The sequence below is a fragment of the Artemia sp. Qi Xiang Cuo genome, chromosome 19 (assembly GCF_049724085.1).
Source record: "Artemia sp. Qi Xiang Cuo chromosome 19, ASM4972408v1, whole genome shotgun sequence".
In the NCBI taxonomy this organism is placed as follows: Eukaryota; Metazoa; Arthropoda; class Branchiopoda; order Anostraca; family Artemiidae; genus Artemia; species Artemia sp. Qi Xiang Cuo.
In genome coordinates, this window is record NC_142812.1 from 42,587,962 (window position 1) to 42,615,503 (window position 27,542).

The following is a 27,542-nucleotide window of genomic DNA, read 5'->3' on the forward strand; positions in this document are numbered from 1 at the left end:
TTCAAAGGTTGAGCCTGGTGGGGGGCTTTGTGGTTCGGCCGGAACGCGTGGTGTCGCGTAGCGGCTGTCTTGGTCGTGGAGTAAGGTGCAGAGGGGATCGTGGAGGAGACTCTGCCATGGCAGCATCTGCTATTGGGGTATTAAATCTTTCGGCGGGTGTTGTTGCAGCACGAGGTGGTGTTGGGAACTCTGTGGGACTCGACGGGGCGTTATGTGGATGTTCGATTCCTATTTGGGCTTGAGGAGATGCGTGGGGTTGGTCTCCATGCATGCTGGGTTCCGGGGATGTTGCTCCAAAATGCGGCTCGGTGGGCATACCTTGGTTTCTCTCTCTGATCTGTTGCCTGTTTCGTCTGTAGATCTTTCCATTCTCTGTTTGAAGAATGTAGGATCGTGGCGCATATTCATACTTTTCCAGTATCAGTGCTTTCTGCCACCTAGCATTGGGGTCGAGCTTTACCCAGACAGTCTGATCCTTGAGCAGTGGTTTTAGGTCCTTTGAGTGTCTATTATATGATTCACTTTGTAGTTTCTGTTGTCTTTCTCTGGCTTGTTGGAAAGATGAAGGTGGAATGACCTTGGAATCTAAGTGTTTGGGAAGAACTGGTAAGATGGATCTGAGTTGTCGGCTCATCAGTAACTCTGCTGGTGAGGCTAGCCCAACGACTGGCGTTTTACGGTACTCCAGCATGGCCAAGTATGGATCCGACTGGTGTTCTACGGCTTTGGACATGATCTGTTTTGCCGTCTGTACCGCTTTTTCGCTAAATCCATTTGACTGTGGATAGTTTGGGCTTGACGTTTTGTGGTCAATGCTCCATTTGTCTACGAATTCTCTGAATTCCTTTGACGAAAACTGAGTCCCGTTGTCTGACGTCAGTATTTTCAGAATTCCATGTCTGGCAAAGTGGGCCTTCAGTTTGGTGATCACTTGCTGTGATATGCTATTTGTTAACTTATCGACTTCAATGAACCTGCTGTAATAGTCAGCAGTGACTAAATACTGAGATCCCATGAATTCGAAAATATCAATTCCGACATGTTCGTATGGATGGGTGGGGATTTCGGATGTTATCATACTCTCTTTGGCTTGGTTTTGTGCCATAGTACCACAAGTATTGCAGCTGCCAATCATGTTCTCAATATTTTTTTGTAATGTTTGGCTAGAACACTACCATCCTGGCTCGTTCTTTGGTTTTGACCATTCCTAGATGGGAAGCGTGTAGTTGGTTTAAAATGTCATTCTGAAGTGTTTCTGGGATTATGATTCTGTCATCCTTCAGAATCACACCGTCCATGTATGTTAGTTCATCTCTGTGATTCCAAAACTTGAGTATTGCAGTGTTGCATTCATGGCGATGATCGGGCCATCCCTCAGTGATGGTCTTGACCAACACTTGTAGGTTTGGGTCTATCCTTGTTTGATCTTGTTGTCGCGAATCGGGCCAGATTTGAGAAAACTCAGTACTGCAAATTCAGGGTCATGCTGTGTTTCTGGATCTGTTTCAGGCAAGTGTAATCTGGAAAGGGCATCTGCAACCGGAATCTCAAAGCCAGGGCGATATCTGACTTGTATGTCGTAGTTCTGAACTTTAATCATCATTCTTTGAAGTCGCGGTGGAGCCTTGGATATTGGCTTCTTAAGTATGGACTCAAGAGGCTTGTTGTTGGTGGTTATGGTGGCTGTCCTACCGTATATATATTGGCGAAAGTGTTTGCAAGCGTATGTTACGGCTAGCATTTCTTTCTCAATCTGTGAATACCGTTTTTCTGCTCTGCTGAGGGAGCAGGATCCAAAGGCAATTGTTTCGCTGTCGACGACTAGTTGGGCTCCTAACCCATGTTGAGAGGCATCTACTATGACTTCCACATTTCTGCTCTTATGGTCAAAGTAGGAGAGGCTCTTGCAGATTGTGGCTTGGATTTGCTTCCTTGCATTCTCTTGCTGGGTTGTCCAGTTGTAAGTCTTGGATTTAGACAGTTCACGCAGAGGGTGGTTTAAAGTTAAGAGATTTGGGATGTATCTTGCTAAATAGTTGTACATGCCAAGGAGCACCTGTAGCTGTTCGTGTGATTCTGGTGCTGGCATGTTCACAATTGCATTTTTTTTCTCTGGATCTGCTTTGATCCCTTCAGTGGTCAGCAAGTGCCCAAAGTATGGAATGCCTACAGCATTAAAAATACATTTATCTTGCTTGAACCTTACTCCCTTTTCTCTGGCTCGTTGTAATACCAGCCTCAACTTGGCGTCATGAACTTCTGTATTTGCTTCAGTTCCAGAAATGTCATCTATTATGATAGATATTATGATATTATGAAGAATGGTGCAAGGCAGCCACGTTAATAAGGGGAAACCGACTTTCAATAAAAATTCGATTTCAAATAAGCCAGTCAAACGTGCTTGCTTGGGTTTCCATTAAACCATTAATCTGAACCAGAGATATTGCATGGTGTAAAACCGTAATCATGGATAGTACACCACACCCGTCTATGAACTGGCCATCAGCAAACCTTAAATCGGCCTAGAAAAGGTTCAGACAACACTGTGAATTAATTTTCTCTGGACCACTGGAAGGCAAATCCCAGGCTGTCCAGTGCTCGTATTTATTGATATGGGTTGGTGATAAAGGAAGAGACATTTTCAGCACATGGACTCTAACCGATGCTGAGACAAACAGGGTTCAAACTTACCTTAATAAATTCGGAGCCCATGTTGAACCCATATCAAACCTCATAGTGACAAGAAATTACAAGCACAGACAGTGCACTTAATAAGCAGGGCGTCAAGCATAGCATATCAATATTCTTCACACCTGAAACTTTGGTTTAAGCTTTGGTTGAGCACATTTTCTTTAACACTGATCATCATGTAAAATTTGACGATGCTAGGTCCATTTCTGATACAGAGGTTTTACTCAATGGTCGAGGGAGACTATTGAATTTAAAAAATATGTGTTTGCAAATGCTTCAAAGAACAGGGATACAGTAAATTTAAATATTGATCAAATTTATAACCTTCTTCTGAAAAATGACTCAGTTGTTAACGAGCGCATTAAGATTTTAAAAAATGAGCTAAGGATGAAATTAAATACAAGACCAAGGAGAGTTGCGTCAGTAATAGCAAACAACAGGATTATTTCACAATAGAATAATTAACTTAATTTCAATCTTATTTAATTTTTATCCAGTTGCATTGGTGCTTTCATCAGAGTAACTATTAGTAACAGTAACCCAAGTGGTATGTTGTGACAATTGAAGTTTAGTATTGGTGTTGGGTTTTTTTTATGTGTTTTTAGTTTTTTTTTAATTTCTTTTACGCTGAAGACGCCTCGTTTTTATACAGAGGAAATATCCGCGTCGTTTTTTTTTTTTTTTTTTTTCTAGTGACCAAAGTCTTGTTTTGTATGTTTTCTTCATTGAGTTTTCTCTCTTTGTTTCTATTTCAAATGTTTTCATTTTTTTTTTTTACTTTAAAAATGAAAAATTATTAAAATTATTAGGAATAAGTGTCTGTATGTATATAAAACTGTCAATCTAAGGTCATTTGTTTTGTTTTCAGTGCAAATTCTCTGGTCTTGAGAAGGGATGTGGGTTGTAAATCCTACTTGTTAATTTTTGTTTGTTTTGAGTTTGACTCGGTCATTTATTGTAATTTCTGTTCGTTTTGGGTTTCATTCATTTATTGATGGTGATTTTTGGTAGTTTTACGCTTGAAAGATTATTTGACTTTATTTCTGCTCATTTATGGTTTTATGGAGCCCTTTACTTTTCTTTGAAAAACTTGTTTTCTTGGAAAAGTTTTTAAATTAATATATAAGAACCGTTTAACTTCAAATTTCAATAAGTTTTATCATCAAAGAACTCATACTGGAGAAAAGCCTTGTGAGTGGAGTGTGACATGTTTGAAAAAATGTTTAGCCGAAAATTTAACCTTTCTCATCATCAAAGAACTCACAATGGAGAAAAACGTTTTGAATTTGATATATGTAAGAAAAGTTTTGCAACAAGCTCTTGTTTATCTCGTTACCGAAGAACTCATACTGAGGGAAAACCGTTTGTGTATGTCAGTGTGTAATATATTTATAAAAATATTCATGTCAAAATTATACTAGTACTAGTACATGTCAAAATTCTACTGGTACTGCTGCTCTTACAACGACTGCTATTATTAAGGCTAAGGGTATTCAGATAATACGTTTAGGGACTGTTGAGAGATGTTGAACTGTGTCAAAACTTACTGTGAGCAGGTTGTCTGAAGCAATGTAGCAGAAATGGCTTAGAATATTAGTTAAGACTTTCAGGGAGTCTTAAGGGTAATATTTTATCAGCAAAAAGGCAGTACGTGCATGCTACTAGTGCCATAAGTAGTTCTACTTCTTAAGCCAAGGGCATTAAGTCGAAAGTTTCAGAGAATGTTGAACCAAATTGAAATACACTATATTCGTGCAGGTTGCCAAAAAGGCATATGATCAATATCCCAGGAATGATATTAAATTGACACTTTCAGGGTATATGAACGAAAGGGAGTGACTATGTGCGTATTACTACAAAGGCTACTGCTATTTTTCTAATAATTTTGAGGGTGATGTTGGTGCCAGAATATAATTTGTACTTTACTGAAAAAAATTCAAAAGAATTTTCTGAAAAAAATGTGCATTGTCAGTTTAATATACACATGCTGATATTTATTCCTTAAAATCTTAATTAAAAATCTGTTAAATCTGTAAATCCTTAAAATCTGTTTTCTTAAAGTTATAAGTGAAAATATTTAAAAGAATTATTTTTCAGTAAAGTACAAATTGTATTCTGGCTTTTAGAAAGCATAGGGTTTAGAACCCTACTCAGATTAATTTCTGCTCGTTTTGAGTTTGACTTATTTTAATTTCTGTTTGTTTTGGATTTCATTTATTTATTGATACTGATTTGTGGTAGTTGTATGCTTGGTAGATTATTTTATTCTATTTTGTTCATTTTTGGTTTAATGGAGTTCTTTACTTTTTCTTGAAAAACTAATTTTGTGCAAAAAGTTTTTTTGATTATTTTCTGTTGTGTATTGACATAGTGTCTTTTTCAGGAGGAAAGACTGAGCCTCTTCTGAAGTTAAACAACCATTCCTTCCATAAAAACCTTTAATACCCCCTGGGCATAACTTACAACCCTTGTCCCAAAACTCTGGGGTTTGTTTCAACCCCAAAAGTCTTGTTATATGGTATTTAGACTATTTTGAATGGAATGGCTATCTCGAAATTTCTATTAGATGCATTTTGGGACAATATGACGTGTGTGTGTAGGGATGAGAGGATAGCTGCCATCTGATCACTTTGACTCTAAAAAGAGCTCTAGACCGTCTGATTACCAATCCAATGAGCTCCCTTTGAGGTTTATATGACCACACTTTCTATAAAAACACTATATGTCCCCAGGGCACAACTTTCAACCCTTGCCCTGAGGGCTGGGGGGATTTGTTATCCTCAAAGACATAATTTCCAGACCTTTCTGATAGGCTTAACAAAATGGCTATATCAAAATTTTGATTGGAAGTGTTTGGGGAAATGATATCCGTGGAGGGAGACATTTGGCCTCTGATCACTTTCGACCAATAGAAAAAGGCACTAGTCCTCTCAATTTCCAATCGAATGGGCCCTTTTTGAAGTTTCTGCGACAAAACTTTCTAAAAACGTTATATGCCCCAAGGGCAGAACTTACGACCCTTGTCATGAGGGCTATGGGGAAAGGGTTGTCATCCTCAAAACCATAATTTCCAGATCTTTCAACTACGTCGAACAGAACGATCATCTCAAAACGCGGATTAGACAAGTTTTTGGAAATACTAAGTGTTGGGAGGGGGGCTATTCTCCCTCTGATTGCTTTCGACTATTGAAAATGGCAATAGCCTTCTCAATTTCCGATCGAAAGAGCCTCTTTTGAAGTTTTTACGACAACACTTTCCATATGACATTTTATGCCCCCGGAGCATAACTTACAACCTTAGCCCTGAGGGCTGTTGGGGGTTGTCATACCCAAAAACATAATTTCCGTGTTATTTTTTTCCGTACTATTCGTATTGAAGTAGGACCCTTCAACTACGTTCAACAAAATGGTCACATCAAAATGTTGATAGGAAACTTTTTGGGAATTGATGCGCATGGGGGGATTAATTTTCTAATCACTTCTGACTGCTAATAAGGGCACTAGCCCTCTCAATTCCCAATTAAATCAGTCCTTTTTTAAGTTTCTACGACAACGCTGGCAAAGACCTAATTTCCAGAACATTCAACTACGTTGAACAAAATGTCCATCTCAAAATTTTGATTGGATGTATTTGGGAAAATGGAAGGCATAAGAGGGGCATTAGTTACCCTCCAATCACTTTCGACTATTAAATAGGGGACTAGCACTTTCAATTTTCAATCGAATGAGCCCTTTTTGAAGTTTCTACGGCAACGCTTTCTATAAAACCTTATATTCCCCCAGGATATAGCATACAACCCTTGCGCTGAGGGCTGGGGGGGGGAGTGTCATCCTTAAAGACATAATTTCTGGACTTTTCAACAACGTTGAACAAAATGGCTATCTCAAAATTTTATTGGATGTTTTTAGGGAAATGGTGGGCGTGGGAGGGGTGTTAGTTTTCCCCTAATCACTTTTGACTATTAAAAAGAGCATTAGCCCTTCAAAGTTTCTATTACAACGCTCGATAAATTCTTTATATGTCCCCAGCGCATAACTTACAACCCTTGCCCTGAGGGGCGTGGGGGGGGTTGATCATCCTCAAAGACATAATATCTAGAACTTTCAACTACGTTGAAAAAAATTGCTATCTCAGAATTTTGATTGGATGTGTTTGGGGAAATGGTAGGCGTGAGAGGGAGGTTAGTTGACCTCCAATCAGTTTCGACTAGTCTATTAAAAAGGGCATTAGCCCTTTCAATTTCCAATTGAATGAGCCTTTTTTGAAGTTTTTACGACAAATTTTTTTATGAAAAAAAACCTTATATGCCCCCAGGGCATAACTTATAACCTTAGCCCTGAGGGCTCTGGGGGGAGTGTCATCCTCAAAGACCTAATTTCCAGAACTTTCATCTACGTTGAACAAAATGGCTATCTCAAAATTTTGATTGGATGTGTTTTGGGATATGGTGAGCTTGAGAAGTGGGCTAGTTGGCCTCCAATCACTTTCGACTATTAAAAAGGGCACTAGCACTTTTAATTTCCAATCGAATGAGCCGTTTTTGAAGTATCAACGAAAACGCTTTCTATAAAAAACTTATATTCCCCCAGGCCATAACTTACAACCCTTGCCTTGAGGGGTTAGGGAGGTTTGTCATCCTCAAAATTATAATTTCCAGAACTATCAACTACGTTGAACAAAATTAATATCTCAAAATTTTAATTGGATGTGTTTGGGGAAATGGTGCGGGGTGTTAGTCGCTCTCCAATCACTTTCAAATATTAAAAAAGCACTAGCCCTTTCAATTTCCAATTGAATGAGCCCTTTTGAAGTTTCTACGACAACGCTTTCAATAAAAGCCTTATCTGCACCCAGGGCATAACTTGCAACCTTTGCCCTGAGGGCTGTGGGGGGGGGGGTTGTCAACCTTAAAGACCTAATTTCCAAAACTTTCAACTACGTTGAATAAAATGGCTATCCAAAAATTTTGATTGGATGTGTTTGGGGAAAATGGTGGGCGTGAGAGGGGGGCTAATTACTCTCCATTCACTTTCGACTATTAAGAAGGACACTAGCCATTTGAATTTCCAATTGAATGAGTCCTTTTACAAGTTTCTACGACAAAGATTTTAATAAAAACCTTATATGTCCCCAGAGCATAACTTATAACCCTTGCCCTGAAGACTGTAGGGGGAGTGTCCTGATCAAAGGTATAATTTCCTGAACTTTGAACTGCGTGGAACAAAATGGCTGTCTCAAAATTTGTATTGGATGTGTTTGGGGAAATAGTGGTGTTATTTGCCTTCCAATCACTTTCGACTATTAAAAAGGGCACTAGCCATTTCAATTTCAATTCAAATGAGCCCTTTTTGAAGTTTCTACGACAACGCGTTCTGTAAAAACCTTATACGCCCCCGGGGCATAATTTATTACCCTTGCCCTGATGGTTGTGGGGGGTTCTCATCTTCAAAGACCTTATTTCCGGAACTTAAAACAACGTTCAATAAAACACCAATATTAAAATTTGGAGTGGCTGTATTTGGGGGAACGGTGTTAGTTGCCCTTCAATCCCTTTCGACTATCAAAAAGGGCACTAGCCATTTGAATTTCCAATCGAATGAGTGTTTTTGAAGTTTCTACAACAACGCTTTCTATAAAAACCTTATATGCCCCAGGGCATAACTTACAACCCTTACCCTGAGGGCTGTGGGGGAGTTTCCTCCTCAAAAACCTAATTTCTATCTGAAAATCAACTACGCTGAACAAACTGGCTATCTCAAAATTTTGATTGGATGTGTTTCGGGAAATGGTGGGCGTGGAAGGGGTAGAATAGAGTAGAATATTTTTATTTATAACACGTACATAAATAAATGTCACAAAAACAGCGCACATGCCTGGTGGCATACTTTAGCGCTGAAAATATTGCCAACGAAAATACACAGCCATTTTCTAACTAAATTTTACAACAACGAAAAAGAAAACCTTAATGAACAAAATGCTTAGCATGTCATAAGATATTTCTTCACCAGTCTTAGAAAATGTCGCTTGTTGCTGCATTCTCGAACTGATGAAGGAATTGAGTTCCAGATTTTTGAGCCAATGTGATGGATGCTGAATCCCGCTCTCGATGTCGGGCGAATTTCGCACGAAAAGTCTGAACGATGCGTAGTAGGATAATTATGAAATTGAGAATTAGTTGAGAAAATGCCGGAGAAATTTACAGGTAAATTACTATATTGATAATCGTGACAAATACAATTGGAAGGTGTTAGTCGCCTTCCAATCACTTTGAACTATTAAAAAGGGCACAAGCCACTCCAATTTCCAATTGAATGAGCCCTTTTCGAAGTTTCTACGACAACTTCTTCGATACGAAGTGCCCTGCTCTAAAGGAAAAAAAAATAATAAATAATACATTGTTTCAACATCGTTCTTAGATACCCCCGGGCATAACTTACAACCCTTGCCCCGAGGGTTGTGGAGGAGTGTCCTCCTCAAAAACATATTTTCTATCTGGAAATCAACTACGCTGAACAAAATGGCTATCTCAAAAATTTTGATTGGATGTGTTTGGGGGAATGAAGGGTGGGGGAGGGGCTAGTTGCCCTCCAATCACTTTCGACTATTAAAAAGGGCACTAGCCACTCCAATTTCCAATCGAATGAGCACTTTTCGAAGTTTCTACGACAACTTCTTCGATACGAAGTGCCCTGGTATGGAAAAAAAATAATACATTGTGCCAACATCGTTCTTTACTTAGGAACCGCGATTGCGCTGCCTATTATAGAATACCCACCTTGCTTTTAGCCCTTTAAAAATTTTCAGAAGCAATATCAAAACTCCTAATTCGTGTTTCGTTTGTTAGACGAAGATGTCTCCTAGCTACTATAGCGACCCGATCGGGCAGCAATCATAATGAAAACAACACGGCCCAAGGCTAGCGTGAGAGCTAGTGTGGAGTGCAGTCTGGCTCGTCGATAGACAAGTTGTGACAATAACTGTTAGCAAAGGAACGCCTCAAACATGCAATTTTCAAGCATACGAACGTATTTAGTAAACCTAAGTGCTCGAGAAAAAACTAAAACTTTAACAAATAAATAAAAACAATTCACATTTTTAATTAACGTTATGGAAAAATCCTGGTTTAGTTGAATAGTAAGAGACACATACGAATTGCTGCACGGGCGCCATGGTGCTTGGAGGCACTGGGTTGGTAACCCTGGGATTAGGGTATTAAGTTGGAACATCCAGAGAATACTTAAAGCGGGAGATTAATTGACAAAAAACTACATGCATGTCACTACTACCATTGCTTCTTTCACTAATACTACTACTGCTGAACTACTCCAACCACTACTTCAATAACAACAACTTCTAAGGCTTAGATTATTAAAATGAAAAGTGGGTCAAAAGCTCACATCAGCAATATTTTTTGAACGGCTTGCCGTGTTAAGGTAAAACTTTCGGGGCATCATGAAAGGGATACTTTGATGACCAAGGTGGTATCAATTCTTTGGGAGAACATTTTGTCGAGTTACAAAATAATCCCTTAGATATTGGAAGTGTAATTAACAACTCAGTTGGAAGTAAAAATTAGAAGAACAATAATCCTAGTTGGGCTAATAAAAGTAAGTAGCTCGTATGTTTCCCAATTAAATGGTTCTGCCTCCTCTAAACGAGATGGTATTTTCTCTGTGCTTCACCTTAACATTCAGGGACTTTGTTCGTCTTTTGATGAGCTGAAACGGATCGTTAGTGGTGGAACTCCTGATATTATTGGATTATGTGAAACTTTCCTGGATCCAAATAAGGATATGCTTTTAGATATTCCAGGATATAGGATGGAGAGGCTGAGCAGGAAACAGATGGGGACAGGTGGGCTTGCCCTTTGTATTCCTGATCGTCTTGCATACAATGTCCGAAGTGATTTGAGCAGAAATGAGGAAGGAATCTTTGAATCCTTTTTTATTGAGGCTAAGTCAGGGTGTAATGATTTAGATGTGGGTTTGATTTACAGGTCCCCTAGTGAATCAGTTCCTTCTATAAAAATTCTAGAAGATGTTTCCGACTCAATTCAAAAGCATCCCTGTGAGCTAGTCCTTATCGGTGATTTCAACCTCAACCTGCTGAATCAAAATTCTGCTTCAGCTATAGATTTTTTGTCGATGATGCTCTCTTCGGGAACTCTACCTTCAGTTTGTATACCAACCCGAGTTACTGAGACGCATGCGTCTCTTATTCATAATATTTTTTGTCACTAGATGTCTTAGACAATTCGGTGCTGGTTAGTGGTATTTCTGATCATTTCCCCGCTATTTCCTAATATTAATTAAAAAAAACTTTTTTCACAAAATAAGTTTTTCAAAGAAAAGTAAAGAACTCCATTAAACAAAAAATGAGCAAAAATCAAATAATCTACCAAGCTCGAAACTACCACAAATCAGCATCAATAAATAAATTAAACCCAAAACGAACAGAAATTAAAATAAATTACCGAGTCAAACTCAAAACGAGCAGAAATTAACATAAGTTGGGCTCAAAACCCCTATGCCTTCCCAAGGCCTGAACAAAATTTGCACTTTACTGAAAAAAATACAAATGAATGTGCATTGTCAGCTTAATATACATATACTGATATTTAGTGATCAAAATGTTAAAATTATTTGATTTATTAAAGTTATAAAAGCAAAAACATTTATATTTTTTTCAGTAAAGTGCAAATTTTTTTCTACCTTTCGGAAGGCACAAGGATTTTGCGCCCAGCTAATCTAAGTTTCTGCTCGTTTTGAGGTTGACTCGGTTATTTATTGTAATTTTTGCTCGTTTTGGGTTTCATTTATTTATCGATGCTGTTTTGTAGTAGTTTCGAGCTTAGTAGATTATTTTATTTTTGCTCATTTTTTGTTTAATGGAGTTCTTTACTTTTCTTTGAAAAACTTATTTTGTGGAAAAAGTTTTTTTTAATTAATTTCTGTTCATTTTATATTGACATAGTCTTTTCAGGGAAAAAGAAAATAACACTTTAAATCTTTTCGTTTTTTTAACTTTATAGTTTGACCTGCTATTTGTATGCTGGAGAAAAATTTTCAGCAATTTTTAACAACATACACCTTTTTAAAAATCTGGACACAAATAGTACTGTTTAACTTAGTTTTATACCTCCTCTAGTAGGCCTGAAATGGAAAACTTGATACTATTTTCAAAAAAATCTGTTTACTTTCTTTGATAGCTTTGATACACTTACACTATTTTGTTTTGGTTAAATTTTAAGAGCAGAAGTAGCCTCGAAAGTTTGAACATAATACCCTCAGTCGTTCTTGGGATACTGCTGAGGTGCCTTATTGGGAATTAGCATTATCACAGTGTATTTTGATTTAATCTTGAGGCAACATCTAGTATTTAAACATAATGGGCAAATGGGAGGGTGGGAGTGGAAGGGGGATTAGTTGCCCTCCAATCACTTTCGACTATTAAAAAGGGCATCAACCCTTTCTATTTTCAATCAAATGAGACCCTATTGAAGTTCCCACGACAACTCCTTCGATACGAAGTGCCCTGGTCTAAACAACAACAAAAAATATTACTAATCACTTTCGACTATTAAAAAGGGCACTAGCCCTTTGAATTTCAAATCAAATGGGCTCTTTTCTGAAGTTTCTATGACAACGTCTTCTATAAAAACGTTATTTGCCCCCAGGGCATAACTTAAAACCCTTGCCCTGAGGGTTGTGGCGGAGTATCCTCCTCAAAAACATATTTTCTATTTGTAAATCAACTACGCTGAACAAAATGGCTATCTCAAAATTTTAATTGGATGTGTTTGGGAGAATAATGGGCATGGGGCAGAGGCTAGTTCCAATCCAATCACTTTTCGACTAATAAGAATAGATCTAGCTCTTTGCTGTTCCAACCAAATGAGCCACTTTTGAAGTTTCTATGACAACGCCTTCAGTAAAAACCGTATATACACCAGGATATAGCTTAAAACACTTGGCCTGAGGGTTGTGTGGGAGTGTCCTCCTCAAAAACGTATTTTCTATCTGGAAATCAGCTACGCTGAACAAAATGGCTATCTCAAACTTTTAATTGTATATATTTTGGGGAATGATGGGCGTGGGGAGGGGGCTAGTTGCCCTCCAATCACTTTTGACTATTAAAAAGGGTACTAACCCTTTGAATTTCCAATAGAATGAGCCTATTTTGAAGATTCTACGTCAACACCTTCTATTAAAACCTTATATGCCCCCAGGGCATAACTTAAAACCGTTGCCCTAAGGGTTGTGGGTGAATATCCTCCTCAAAAACATATTTTCTATCTAGAAATCAACTACGCTGAACAAAATGGCTATCTCAAAATTTTGATGGATGTGTTTAGGGAATGATGGGCGTGGGGGGACTAGTTGCCCTCCAATCACTTTCGACTATTAAAAAGGGCACTAGCGACTCCAATTTGCAATCGAATGAGCCCTTTTCTAAGTTTCTACGACGGCTCCTTCGATACGAAGTGCCCGGGCATGGAGAAAAAAACAAAAAACAACACATTGTGCCCACATCGTTCTTTACTTAGGCAGCGCTAGAGCGCTGCCTATGAAAAGGTGGTTGTGAGAGGGGGGCTAGTTACTGTCCAATCACTTTCAACTATTAAAAAGGGCACTAGCCGTTTGAATTTCCAATCAAATGAGCCTTTTTTGAAGTTTCTATGGCAACGCCTTCTATAAAAACCTTATATGCCCCTTGGGCATAACTTAAAACCCTTGCCCCGAGGGTTATGGGGGAGTGTCGTCCTCAAAAATATATTTTCTATCTGGAAAAAAAACTACGCTGAACAATATGGCTATCTCAAAATTTTGATTGGATGTGTTTGGGGGAATGATGGGCGTTGGGGGGGGGGGGGCTTAGTTGCCTTCGAAATACTTTAGACTTTTAAAAAGGGCACTAGCCCTTTGAATTTCCAAACGAATGAGTCTTTTTTGAAGTCTCTATGACAAAGCCTTCTATAAAAACCTTATATGCCCCCAGGGCATAACTTAAAACCCTTGCCCCGACGGTTGTGGGGGAGTGTCCTCTTCAAAAACATGTTTTCTATCTGGAAATCAACTACGCTGAACAAAATGGCTATCTCAAAATTTTGATTGGATGTGTTTCGGGAAATGGTGAGCGCAGGGGGGGGGGGCTAGTTGCCCTCCAACCACTTTCAACTATTCAAACGGGTACTAGCCGTTTGAATTTCCAATCGAATGAGCTTTTTTTGAAGTTTCTACGACAACGCCTTCTATAAAAACCTAATATGCCCCAAGGGTATAACTTAAAACCCTTTCCCCAAGGGTTGTGAGGGAGTGTCCTCCTCAAAAAGATATTTTATATCTGGAAATCAACTACGCTGAACAAAATGGCTATCTCAAAATTTTGATTGGATGGTTTTGGGGGAATGATGGGCGTGGGGGGGGGGGTAGTGGCCCTCCAATCACTTTTGACTATTAAAAAGGGAACTAGCCTTTGAATTTCCAATCGAATGAGCCTGTTTTGAAGTTTCTACGACAACGTCTTCTATAAAAACCTTATAGGCCCCCAGGGCATCAATTAAAACCCTTACCCCGAGGTTGTGGGGGAGTGTCCTCCTCAAAAAGGTATTTTCCATCTGGAAATCAACTACGCTGAACAAAATGGCTATCTCAAAATTTTGATTGGCTGTGTTTGGGGGAATAATGGGCTTGGGAGGGGGGTTAGTTGCCCTCAAGTCACTTTCGAATATTAAAAAGGGCATTAACCACTACAATTTGCAATCGAATGAGCCCTTTTCGAAGTTTCTATGACAACTCCTTCAATACGAAGTGCCCGGGTATGGAGAAAAAAAAAGAAAGAAAAAAACAGCACATTGTGCCCACATCGTTCTTTACTTAGGTAGAGCTCGCGCGCTGCCTATGATAAGAGCGCTGATCGAGTACAGCGTATAGCATCACCATCTAATCTCCCATTTTTCCGTTTTGGTTATACTGAGCTGAGTGTACTTAATTCCCGTCTGACAGTTCAGCCAGGGGATAGTTTGATTTCTGATTTGGATTTTAACCGCTCTTTTGATATCTTTTATGATTTAATGAAAGAAAGTACCCTAGATGTTTGCCATCAGGGTTTAGCGCCCCAAACTTAAAAAAGAATAGCACCGCTGAATCCATGGATGACTCCAGGTCTCCTTAAAAGCTGGAAAAGGACAAATTATTTGTGGAAGCTTTACAAGGCTTCATTATCTGCAGCTCATCATCAACGGTTCAAGGCCTATAGGAGTATATTTAATTCTCTGTGTCGGAAGGCTAAGTCTCAGTATTATCATAGGAAATTTTCTGAATGCGGATAGGATGTTAGGAAGATATGGTATTTAATTAATTCGGTTCTTAGACCTACTCCCCCTCTGCCTTCAGTTCCAACAACGCTGATAGTGGATGGTAAAACGGTCCAAGGAGAAGATGTTGTTCAGCTAGAGCTTACCTCTTATTTTGCTAATATAGGAAAGACAACTGCTTCCTCTGCAAGCTCTGCAACTTCTCGTTGCGATTTTCACTTCCTATCTTGAACCCTCATGTTTTAAGTCAATGGTCTTGAACTCTGGTTCTTAGTTTGAGGTAGCTCTTATTATGAATACTCTTAAAGGATCACCGTCTTCGGGGCCAGACAGAATTCCTACATGTATTACCCGTGCCATTCTGCCAGCTATTCTTTCACCATTGGCTAAGTTTGTAAATCTGTCTTTCGAGATAGGATTTTCCCCTGAATCTATCAAGCAAGCTAAGGTTATAGTGCTGTATAAAGGGGGTTTTCGGAGTGATCCTTCTAATTATAGGCCAATTTCTCTCCTATCTGTTTTCAGAAAAATTTTTGAGAAGGCTATGCTATCCGGGCTTCTTAGTTTTCTGGATGCAAAAGAATTATGCATGATTTCCAGTTTGGATTCCGAGCGAATCACTCTACAGAGCATGATTCTGGTCATATACCGGCAGCTTTGTTTTTGGATGTTCGTAAAGCTTTTGATTCCTTGACTCATCGAATTCTTCTTTGGAAACTATCGTATATTGGTATAGGATAAACTGCTTTCTCTTGGTTTGAATCAGATCTTTCTGGTAGGCTTATTTCAATTGATCCGCTTTTCCGGAGCCCTTCTGAAGTAGATTATGGCGTCCCTCAGGGATCTGTTCTTGGCCCCGTTCTATTTCTGATTTATGTTAATGATTTAATTTCGGTAGTCAAAAACACCAGGCCTCTAGCATGCTGCAAGCGGTGTCATCCTGATGTTCTTTCGTGTTCTAATACTACTTCTAATGAAGATTTCCTCGTTGCTTTTGCTGATGACACTACACTTGGGACCCTTGGGAAGACGGAATGTGATGTCAAGTCTAACCTTGTGGCAATATTCGAGAGAGTTATTTCATGTTTTGATGCTAATTACTTGGCCTTGAATGTTGGTAAGTGACATTTTCTTATTTTTTCTCGAATTGGCATAGCTTTTCCTCAGCTTACACAACTTCAGGTGTCACAAGGCTCCTTGTGTAGACCAGAGAATAGGGTGGTCCGGTTTCTTAGTATCCTGCTTGATGAGAACCTTTCATTTAGAAACAATATAGCCATGATTAGGGTTAAGATGTCACGGAGTTTGGGTATCAATCGAAAAGTTGGAACCACATTTTCTGGATCTATTCTGAAGCTTCTTTTTTCTACCTTGTCCAGTCATATGTTTCCTATTGTCCCATTGTATGGATGTCCTCATTTCCTTCTGCACTGCGGTCACTTTCTGCCATGCATAATAAATCACGGCGTCTGGTTATGGACACCAACTGTTCCTCACCAACACCGCTCTTAAATCTACAATCTATTTACATTCTTTCTTGTGCTTCTTTTGTCTTTCATCAGCTTTACGGAAATCTTCCGAAATCTCTTCAAAAATTCCTGTGTTTATTTCTGATTCAGCTCGATATAGCCTTCGTTTTTCATTTAATATCTGCATTCCTCTTACCGCTACTATGCCATCAGATTTCGATTCTCTCATTACTTGTCAACAGGTCTGGAATTCCCTACCTTCTTCAGTACAGAGATGCCACTCGTTTGGGACTTTAAAAAGGATTCTTAAGGACCATTTAGTTAAGAATCAAACAGAATAGCATTTCGTTTTTATTTATTTATTTTATTTAAAAAATAAAATTGTCTTTTTTTCCTTTTCTTTTGAGGAGTTGATGTTCCCTGAGTGTTTATTTGATGATGTATGGTTGTCTTCTCTGCGCTTTGACTCCAAGACCTCAGGTATGTTCTCTGTCTAATCCTGTATGTTATTTGGTTATTGTTCTCTTTTTTTGATTGTTGCGTGTATTGTGTTTTTTTTGTACCCCCCTTGTATCCCTGGCCATGAAGCCTTTCGAGGGGAATAAGGTTATTGTATTTCCATTTTGTATTTATTGGTGAATTAATTAAAAAAAACTTTTTCCACAAAATAAGTTTTTAAAAGAAAAGTAAAGAACTCCATTAAACCAAAAATGAGCAAAAATAAAATCAAATAATCTACCAAGCGTGAAACTACCACAAATAAGCATCGATAAATAAATGAAACCCAAAACCACAGACAAGAGGTATGATAATACTTCTTGTCTCTGCCCAAAACGAACAAAAATTACAATAAATAACCGAGTAAAACTCAAAACGAGCAGAAATTAACATAAGTTGGGTTCAAAACCCATATGCCTTCCCAAGGCCAGAACATAATTTGCACTTTACTGAAAATAATAGAAATGTTTTTACTTTTATAACTTTAATAAATCGAATAATATTAACATTTTGATTACTAAATATCAGTATATGTATATTAAACTGACAATGCACATTCATTTGTATTTTCATTTGTACTACGCTAGCTGGATCCGCCAATGCCTTCGATACGAAGTGCCCTGGTCTAAACAACAACAAAAAAAATAATACATTATACCCACATTGATCTTTACTATAAAAATGTCAAGCCTTCCAATCACTTTCGACAATTAAAAAGGGCACTAGGCTTTTAGATTTCCAATCGAATGAGCCCTTTTTGAGTTTCTACGACAGTGCTTTCTATAAACACCTCATATGCCCCCAGGGCATAAATTACAACCCTTACCCTAAGGGTTGTGCGGGTGGTTGTCATCCTCTAAGACCTAATTTCCAGAACTTTCAACACCGTTAAACAAAATGGCTATCTCAAAGTTTGGAGATTGGATGTGTCTGGGAAAATGGTGGGCGTGAGAGGGGCGTTTGTCGCTCTCCAATCAACTGTTAAAAAAGACACTAGCCCTTTTAATTTCCAATTAAAGGATCCCTTTTTAAGTTTCTACGACAACTCTTTCAATAAAAACCTTATATGCCCCCAGGGCATAACTTGTAACCCTTGCCCTGAGGGATGGGGGGGGGTCATCCTCAAAGACCTAATTTCAAGAACATTCTGCAACGTTTAACAAGATGGCTATCTAAAAATTTTGATTGGATATGTTTGGGGGAATGGTGGGCGTGAGAGGAGGTTTAGTTACCCTTCAATCACTTTCAACTATTAAAAAGGGCACTGTCCCACTCAATTTCCAATTGAATGAGTCCTTTTGAGGTTTTTACGACAACTCTGTCTATATAAACCTTATATGCCCCCAGGGCATAACTTACAACCTTTGCCCTGGGGGCTCTGGGGGGTTTGTCATCCTCAAATACATAATTTCCAGAACTTTCAACTACGCTAGACAAAATGGCTAACTCTAAACTTTAATTGATTGTGTTGGGGAAATGGTGGGCGTGAGAGGGGGGTTAATTACTCTCTACTCACTTTCGACTATTCAAAAGGGCAATTTCAATTTCGAATCAAATGAACCCTTTTTGAAATTTCTACAACAACTTTCTATACAAACCTTATATGCCTTCAGGGCATAACTTACAACCCCCTCACTGAGGGCTCTGATGGGGTTATCATCCTAGAAGACCTAATTTCCAGGACTTTCGACTACGTTGAACATGGATAACTCAAATTTTTGATTGGATGTGTTTGAGGAATTGGTGGACGTGAGAGGGTGGTTAGTTGCCCTTCAATTACTTTCGACTATTGAAGGGACACTAGCCCTTTCAATTCCCAATTTAATGAGCCCTTTTTGAAGTTTCTACAACATCGCTTTCTATAAAAACCTTATATGCCCCCAGGGCATAACTTACGACCCTTTCCCTGAGGGTTGTGGGGGTGGAGGGGTTTTCATCCTTAAAGACCTAATTTGCAAAACTTTCAACTACGTTGAATAAAATGGCTATCTTAAAATTTTGATTGGATGTGTTTGGGGAAAAGGGGGGCGTGGAAGGGGTATTAATTGCCTTCCAATTACTTTCGACTATTAAAAAGGGCACTAGCCATTTCAATTTCCAATCGAATGAGCCCTTTTTCAAGTTTCTACGACAGAGATTTCAATAAACACTTATATACCCCCATGGCATAACTTATAACCCTTGCCCTGAAGACTCTGGGGGGAGTTTCCTGCTCATTGGTATAATTTCCTGAACTTTAAACTGCGTGGAACAAAAAGGCTATCTCAAAATTTGATTGGATGAGTTTTGGGAAATGGTGGGCGTGGAAGGGGTGTTAGTTGCCTTCCAATCACTTTCGACTATTTAAAATGACACTAGCCATTTCAATCGAATGAGCCCTTTTTGAAGTTTTTACGACAATGCATTCTATAAAACCTTATATGCCCCTAGGGCATAACTTACAACCCTTGCCCTGAGGGCTGTGATGGGGTTGTCATCCTCAAAGACCTAATTTCCAGAACTTTCAACTACGTTGAATAAAATGGCTATCTTAAAATTTTGATTGGACGTGTTTGGGGAAAAGGGCACAAACCACTCCGATTTCCAATGGAATGAGCCCTTTTCGAAGTTTCTACGACAACTTCTTCGATACGAAGTGCTTCTTCGATACGAATGAGAGAGGCCTGGAAGAGATAAGAATGGGAGAGGCCTGGGGCCTCTCCCAGGCCACTCAGCGCGTCCCCAGGTGGCGGATAGGGGAACGTTCTGTAGATATGCGGGGTACCTCCCGGTAGGGAGGTGCTGACCAAGAGAGGACCTGGTCTCCGGTGGTTTTGAAATATAGCTGGAGCACCCACGTCTGGGGGCCATAAATTCAGGCGGAGGAGGTGGAAGGCCCTTCTGATGTGCACTGGGCAGGGCCCATCGGCGTATGGATACGTCCCGCCAGTCACAAACCTTCCCCCAGCAATGGGAAAATTGCAGGTGATGCAGGACGCCAGAAGGGCACTTTATCGGTAGTAGACATAGCCGGCCCCTGCATGGGATGGAGAGGAGTGGCTTACCGCCGTCCTGAAATTAACCAAGAAACCTTCTTTCTTATTAAAAACTAAAAAGTACAAACGATCAAGAACGAGAACCAATACTACCGCGTCCGGGGCAACCGACAAAGTTACCGTGTCCGGGGCAACCGATAAAGTTACCGCGTCGGGGGCAACCGACGATCTGGCGACCGAGAATCTCGTGAATGGAGACACTTTAACAATGCTGACAACTCCGAACCTGGAGGCTATGCTTTCCCCTAAATTGATTTTATTTATTGGAACCCTGAACGTTAGGACACATTCTAAACAAGGTAAAATACATCTTGTCCTAAATGAACTAAACTGATTTAAATGGGATATTGTGGGACTTTCAGAAACACACCTCCCTAGCACTGGCAAAGAAAGAATCGGCAACACTAGTCTGGTAGTGTCTGGGAGAACCGATGGCGTCCATCGCCAAGGTGTTGGCTTTTTGATTTCGAGTAAGGCACGAAGATCCCTGATTGCCGTAACGCCTCTGTCAGAACGGTTGATTATGATACGAATGAAAGGATCACCAATCAACATCACGATCATACAAGTCTACGCTCCTGACTGCAGCAAACCAGATGAAGAGTCTGACAATTTCTACCTTCAACTGCAAATGCTAATTGACGCAGTTCCCCAAAAAGACCTTGATATTGTCATTGGCGACTTCAATGCTATTGTTGGTAACGCTTCTAATGGAAAGGATGGTGTTATGGGTAAATTTGGCCTTGGACGACTTAACAAGAGGGGAGAACGCCTCATTGAATTTTGCAGAGGCAGTGATATATCCATTACCAATACTCTCTTCAATCACAGAGAACGTCATAAGGCGACATGGACCTCGCCGGATGGAAAAACTCGCAATCTTATTGATTACGTGCTCGTCTCTAGGCGGTGGAAATCGTCTGTGCTAGATACTGTCACTCTCGCTGGTAGCGATTTCGATAGCGACCATTCCCTGGTCATGTCTGCACTAAAGATACGCCTGAAATCTTCCACAAAGCTGAATAAGAGACCAGCGCGTTTCAACACACATCTTCTCAAATACCCTCAAGCCCGCCAGACCTATATCGATGAACTGTCTACTCAAATATCGGACCTTATTTCTAATATTCCTATAAGTCTATCTAAAGAGGATATCGATAAACTGGTCACAGACTCCTCTAAGATCATCAGCAAAGTAGTGATGTCCACCCTAGGAACCAAAAAGGGTGATAAAAAGCCTGGGATAACCAACAAAATTATTTTATTATGTCCTGAGAAACGAAAACAATAACAGGTCAGACAGAGAGAGTAGGGACAGATGTAAGCAGTTGAAGCGTGCTGTACAAAAAGCCACCAGTAGAGCCCATCGCACCTTCATTAAATAAAAATTCGAACTGTGTTAGTTTTATTTTAAGAAAGGCGACTAACACTTTTGTTATAAAATAGTTTTTGAAATAACACCAAAGAAAATTCTCAGTTCTTGTGCACGGTCAGATCAAGATGGCTCCCAGATATGAAACGCAGAAGGTATCCAATAGGGATGGATTGAACATTTCAAAGAAAAGCTCCATCCATCCTTCCAAACCCTACTGTCCTGAACCTGTTTCCCGTTACTGTCTCTGACCCCAGCCCACCTCCTCTCCGTTCTGAGGTCGAGGATGCCATCCAAGCGCTGAAGACTAACAAGGCCCTTGGCCCGGACGGAATACAGGCAGAACTGCTGAAAGTCCGGTGTGAACCACTTATAGATCTTTTCCACAAGATTGTATCCGCTTCCTGGCGAAAGAGTCATTTGCCATCTTCTTGGTGCGAAGCTACAATTGTTCCGTTACACAAGAAGGGGTCAAAGGCGATATGTGATAATTACCGTCCTATTAGCCTAACAAGTCAAACTGCCAAGATCTTCAATCGAATTATGCTCCAACGGATCAGAGCCGTGTCATCCTTAGTCATCCAAGAATACCAAGCCGGTTTACGCCCTGGAAGATCGACCGTTGACCAAATTTTTCACTGTTCGCCAAATTTTTGAAAAATATCTAGAAGTTGGTCCCGACCTGTATCAGCTCTTCATCAACTTTAGGCAAGCATTTGACCTTATTTGGAGAAATGGCCAATGGGATATCCTCCTCCATTACGGAATCCCACGAAACCTAGTAGATCTTATCAAAGATATTTACTCCAAATTTGGAAGTCGCGTCATGACTGGTGAAGGTCTCACTGACAGTTTACAGACTTCCGCAGGTGTCCTTCAAGGATGCCTATTGTCTCCAGACTTGTTCAGCCTTTTCCTCACAGCAGTCTTATCCCTGGTGGAAACAACTTGCAGCGCACATATAGGGGATGTTCAGACAGATAAGCTAGCCTACGCCGACGATATCGACGAAATGGCTGAAACCCCGAGGATCTACAAGCCGTTGCTAACGACGTCCTCGAAGCCACTAGTTCTTTTGGAATGATCATAAATGTATAAAAAACAAAGGCTAAGTTCTGCTCACGAAAGCCGCAGGATTCAGTTAAGCCAGACCTGAAACTTAATGGAGAGAGTATCCAGTGGGTCGACGAGTTCCCTTACCTCGGTAGTCTAATCATCAGCGACAACTGTCTGTCAAAAGACATTAAAAGACGTCTCGTCCTCGTGAGTTCCAGTTTCAAGGCCCTTATGCCCATATTGCGAAGCAAGGATTTGTCTCTGCTGCTTAAGACACGACTTTTCGATACCCTGATCATCCCCATCGCAATCTAATCATGTGAAACATGGACGCTGAAGGTAAATGAAATTCGTTGACTCGCAGCATTTGAAACTAAGTGCCTCCGCCGCATCGCCGAGATCACTTACCTTGATAGAATCTCAAATGTTAAACTTCTCGAGCGCCTTAAAGTACAACAAATAATTGTCATGAAGATCCAGCTCCAGCAACTTCGATGGCTCGGTCACGTACAACGGATGAGTCGGTTCCGTCTCCCGAAAATCACCTTCGAAGGCCAAATTCACGGTTCTCGTCCTCGTGGTCGTCCCAAAAAAAGGTGGAAAGAAAACTGCATCTCACCGCCTCTCGGACCTTCTTCGCCTAGCAGAAGACCGTGAAGCATACAAAAGGCACATCCACGCCATTACGAAGAAAAAGGCCCCAAGACGACCTTCAAGGACGGATGCGACTTAAGTCAAAAAAGTCAAGCATGATAAGAATTAATTTCCGTATTAAGGTGAATTTCTCAGAGAATGCTTAAAGGGGAAGAGTAATTGACCAAAAGGCAATATGTGCACACCAGTAATACTATTATTCCAACTACTGCTTCTATTGCAACTAGTTGTAAGGCTAAGAGGACCAGGATGAAAACTTTTCAAAAACTATATTTATTTTTGTTTTATTTTTTGAAGCATTGTTGTTTTTTCCAGGCGTGATCATATCGAATCAACGGTCCAATAACATTGGGAGAGGGCTCATTTGAACGGAAATTAAAATTTCTAGTGTCCCTTTTATTTGAAAAAAAAGATCAGACGGCTACTAGCCCCCTCCCACTTCCATTTTTCCCAAAAATTGTTCGATCGAAAATTTGAGATAGCCATTTTGTTTACCATAGTTGAAAGGTTCCAAAACTATACTTTTATATTTAACATGCCCAACGCAGGCCCTGAGGATAGGTCCGGGGATGAAAATATGCTAAGGATAATGTACAAATTATGAAAACCAGTTTCATAGCCACAAAGACAAATGACGGGTGACAGAATGCAATGGACTTGTTTAACTTGGCCCATGTATTTGCATATTAGTGGGGTGGAGATAAGGTTAGGTTAAGTTAGGTTACTTTACCCCCACACCCCCTAATGTGCAAATATATAGCCCAAATTATATTATTATAATATGATTATATTATTAAATATAAACTAAAGTATTATATTTTCATCATAATTTGGCATATTTCATTAGGATTAACATAACTTTACTTCTTGGGTGTTATCCGTATAATTAACAAGTACCTCTTTTTTTAATTAAAAAAATAATAAGACCGATGCTTATCGAAATTTATTAAGTGTGGGATACATTTTTTCCATGAAAAATAAAAAGGCCATTTCCAAATTGTCGCTGATATCCCAGTAATTATACCAGCTCAACTAGAGTTAAAAGAAAGTAGTTTCTGTATTTTTGGGGGGGAAAACTGAGGTTTTGAATCGACAAGGAAAAAAAAATTAAAAAGAAAAAGTCAATATTTCGATTAATTTCAATGGTAATTTTCGCTTGAGAAAAAAACAAAACGTCAATCTAAAGGTTTTTTTTCACATCTAGGAGGGTAATTTTATCCCCTTCCTGTAGCGCCTGTATAGATCATGGTTAAAAAACAAAACAATTATTAATTACAATGATAAAGAGATATATAATTCTGAAGAAAAGATTTAAGGTAAAAGATAAAAGAATTATGCTTATTTTTTATTTCTGTGTGTGTGTAAAATTCGATAATATTATTAAAATTTTGACCTTTTAAGACACAGGAGAGCACAGTAGTTTGTTATCACTCACAAATTTAGTAATACTTAAAATTCAAAATTGATTCGCTCCAAATTACAGAGGCGGATACAACCAATTCTGTTCTCAGATGACTTTTCTACATATGCAAGGATAGAATGGGATATAAGAAAAAAAGAGATGTATAATTCTGATTTCTATTCCCTAATCTAGTGATTTATGTGCTAATTATGCGCCATTAATTTATTTATGTGCTAATTTAGTGATTTTTTTTCAAGAATCTAATGATTTTTTTCAAGAATCTACTGCCTTTTTTTTCACTGGGCAGCTACTCTCTTCTCTGTGGAGGTAAGAAAAATTCACAGCAGAATCTAATTATATGAGTTAGTTTTGTTCTTTCTGATATTTAATTTACAAATTCAGTCTTTTTGCTGAAACCCAGCTATTTCGTATCCACACCTGGCTGATTTTTAACATCTTGGGGCTAGGCTGTGTTTCACACAAGATCAGATAAAGTAATATTAGGCTATCAAAGATGGCATTGGCTAGGAATGGATAACAGCCTATGCCTAATGGGAGGTAAATGAAATGCAAGTAGGCCCACTGCCCAATTGAAAATTGCTCTGCTTCTGTTTGGAGTCTCCAAAATGATTGCTTCAAAGTCTGTATCCAATTTGTCTTAATTGCCTTATTTTATAGCCTATAGCCTATTTATTAATTTTAGTACTTCTGTGGATTTTTTTTTTAACTCTAACCAGATAACAGTTTGAGACAATATTCATTGAATTATTAGCCTAGTTATTCCCTGTTGTTGTGTGTTAATTTTCTCTTTATCCAGTTTTGGTAAAAGACCTCTTTTTGGGAAAGATCACTTTTCTTTCCCATTCCAGAAAAATAGAGACAAGTTTTTGGACCACCCTTATTTTACTACAGCATGATGAATGTCAGGGTAGGCTAGTAATGAGACCCCAACCTTCTTGGAGAAATTTCCACCAAGAAGTTGTCAGCATAAATTAAAAATGTCAACTAAACAGTATTTAATCTTTCAAATGACTCAGTAATATCCACAGCACCATATTTACTAACAATGGTATGATTAAGCAGCGTTCACAAGCATGTCTAGCTAGAATCATGTGTCTAGACATGTGTCTAGCCAGAATCCAATGTCTAGGCAACAACTGTTCACAAGTAAAATTTGGTGCTTAGCTAGACACACTAGACAAGGTGCTTGGCTAGACATTGAGTTCTAGCCTCTAGAACTCAATGTCTAGGATTTTTGATTACAGCCAATCAGAATCTGCCAAGATCCACTATTTTCATCATTCTTGTTTACATTTGTAAACTGAAATTTAATTTTTGTTTTCTCATTAATTGTTTTTTTTATTTTAGGCAAATGTACAACACCAGACATAATAATGAAGCACACTAAGGTAATTGTTTTGCTTATCTCATCCATTAGCTTGTGACAGTAAAAATAGGGATTATAATATTTGAAAGTTTTGCCTGCATAAGCTCTGTTGATTGGCTAGAAATGACAATTTGAAACTAAATTTGTAGTTTTAGCTAAGCACCAAATTTTACATGTGAACGGTCATTGTCTAGACATTGATTTCTGGCTAGACACATGTCTATACATGTGATTCTAGCTAGACATGATTGTGAACGCTGCTTTATAGCAAGAATGAGGTAAATCAAGTAGGTACTTCAGGTACCAAAAGTACATAAGTTAAATTGATTTTAATTGCTTCTTCTGGAGCAGTGGATACATACCAGATATGGTACTCTTATATTAAACACACTCTTCTATATACTGCTAGTTTGGTTAATGCTAATGAAATAAAATAGGATGAATATATAATAGTTTAGAAACAAATTTGGGCTATATATTTGCACTTTAGGGGGTGGGGGTAAAGCATGGTATATATTATTATGCAACCTAACCTAGGTACCTCCCCCCCCCTAAACCCCAAAAAACAACAGTTTAATTATAGTTCCTGGAGCTGTGGTGGATGAAGGATTTATTGGGGGGGGGGGTGCAAAATAGGTTGATCCAATAAACTTGCATTAGGAGTAAGTTTAATTAATGTAAACTTGCATTAATTAGGTAAATTACACTACTTTAGACTATGCTAGGAGGGGCATGCACCCCCTTTGCCCCTCCCCTGGATCTGCCACTGTTCTGGAGTGAGAAACCCTTTGTAAACTTGTTTTTCATTATGCGTCTTGGTCTATTTTTAGACTGGTTTCCATTGCAATATATAAAAGTGTTTTTAATACAGGAGTACCCCAGATATAACTAAAACAGATTGGTCACAAAGTGTACTTTAAAGATAGGAAAGTGCCCAACATGAGTAACAACCACAATAAGTGACAATTTTCCCACTGCCTATCTGAAGCTTTTGTTTAATGTTGACAAGAGCTTTTGCATAGAGCCCAGAGAGCTTACTGCAAACATGGATACCATGCCACTTAGTAGTAACATTAGTAACATTTGCATGTCAAATTGAAGAAGATCCACATGGCAGTACACAAACTCCAGCTGCTGATTTTACATTGAATGCCAGGTACTCACATTTATCAACATTCAGGGTTAATCCAATATTAGATAAAAGACAAGAAACAAGATCAACTGAGTGGACCAGGCCTGATCTTTTTCTGCTAATCAAGAATACATCAGCTGCATAAGCAACATAGAAGAGATTGGTATAGTTTAGAAAACAGGTAGCTTTGATATTAGTCAACACATGATTATGCACATTTTGAATAAATATGGGGATAAAACCCCACCTTGACAAATGCCTGACCTAACAGGGATATTTCCAAAAACACATGACTGCATCTTCAGTCTAACATAAGAATCACCATACCAAAAACACAGCAATAAAATAATTGATGAATTAACTCCTGATACAGCAAGAGAATGTCAAAGCTGGTCATGGCAAACAGAATCAAATGCCTTAGCTAAGTCAAACAAACAAATGTGAAGCTCATGGCCATTGGTCTGAACATCCTGTAATAGAGTAGCTAGTGTGCAATGAACAACCAACATGGGGTTTGAATCCAAATTGA

At 39.0% G+C, this 27,542-nt stretch overlaps 2 protein-coding genes across 11 annotated transcripts in view; one reads left to right on the plus strand and one right to left on the minus strand.

Annotated features, from left to right (window-relative positions):
- LOC148940868 (uncharacterized) overlaps window positions 1–27,542 on the plus strand; it is a 105,506-nt gene that overhangs the window by 32,538 nt on the left and 45,426 nt on the right. For 6 of the 10 annotated variants that reach the window (XM_089105643.1, XM_089105642.1, XM_089105647.1 and 3 more), the window contains exon 1: window positions 24,670–24,821. The exons of 1 other annotated variant lie outside the window; for it this stretch is intronic. The gene's annotated coding sequence lies outside the window, so the exon portion shown is untranslated. 3 more of the 10 variants (XM_089105645.1, XM_089105646.1, XM_089105644.1) reach the window with 3 other exon arrangements.
- LOC148940869 (uncharacterized) lies at window positions 2–1,135 on the minus strand. Its single transcript, XM_089105095.1, has one exon. It carries the CDS (start codon window positions 1,133–1,135, stop codon window positions 2–4), a length of 1,134 nt encoding a protein of 377 aa, XP_088961221.1.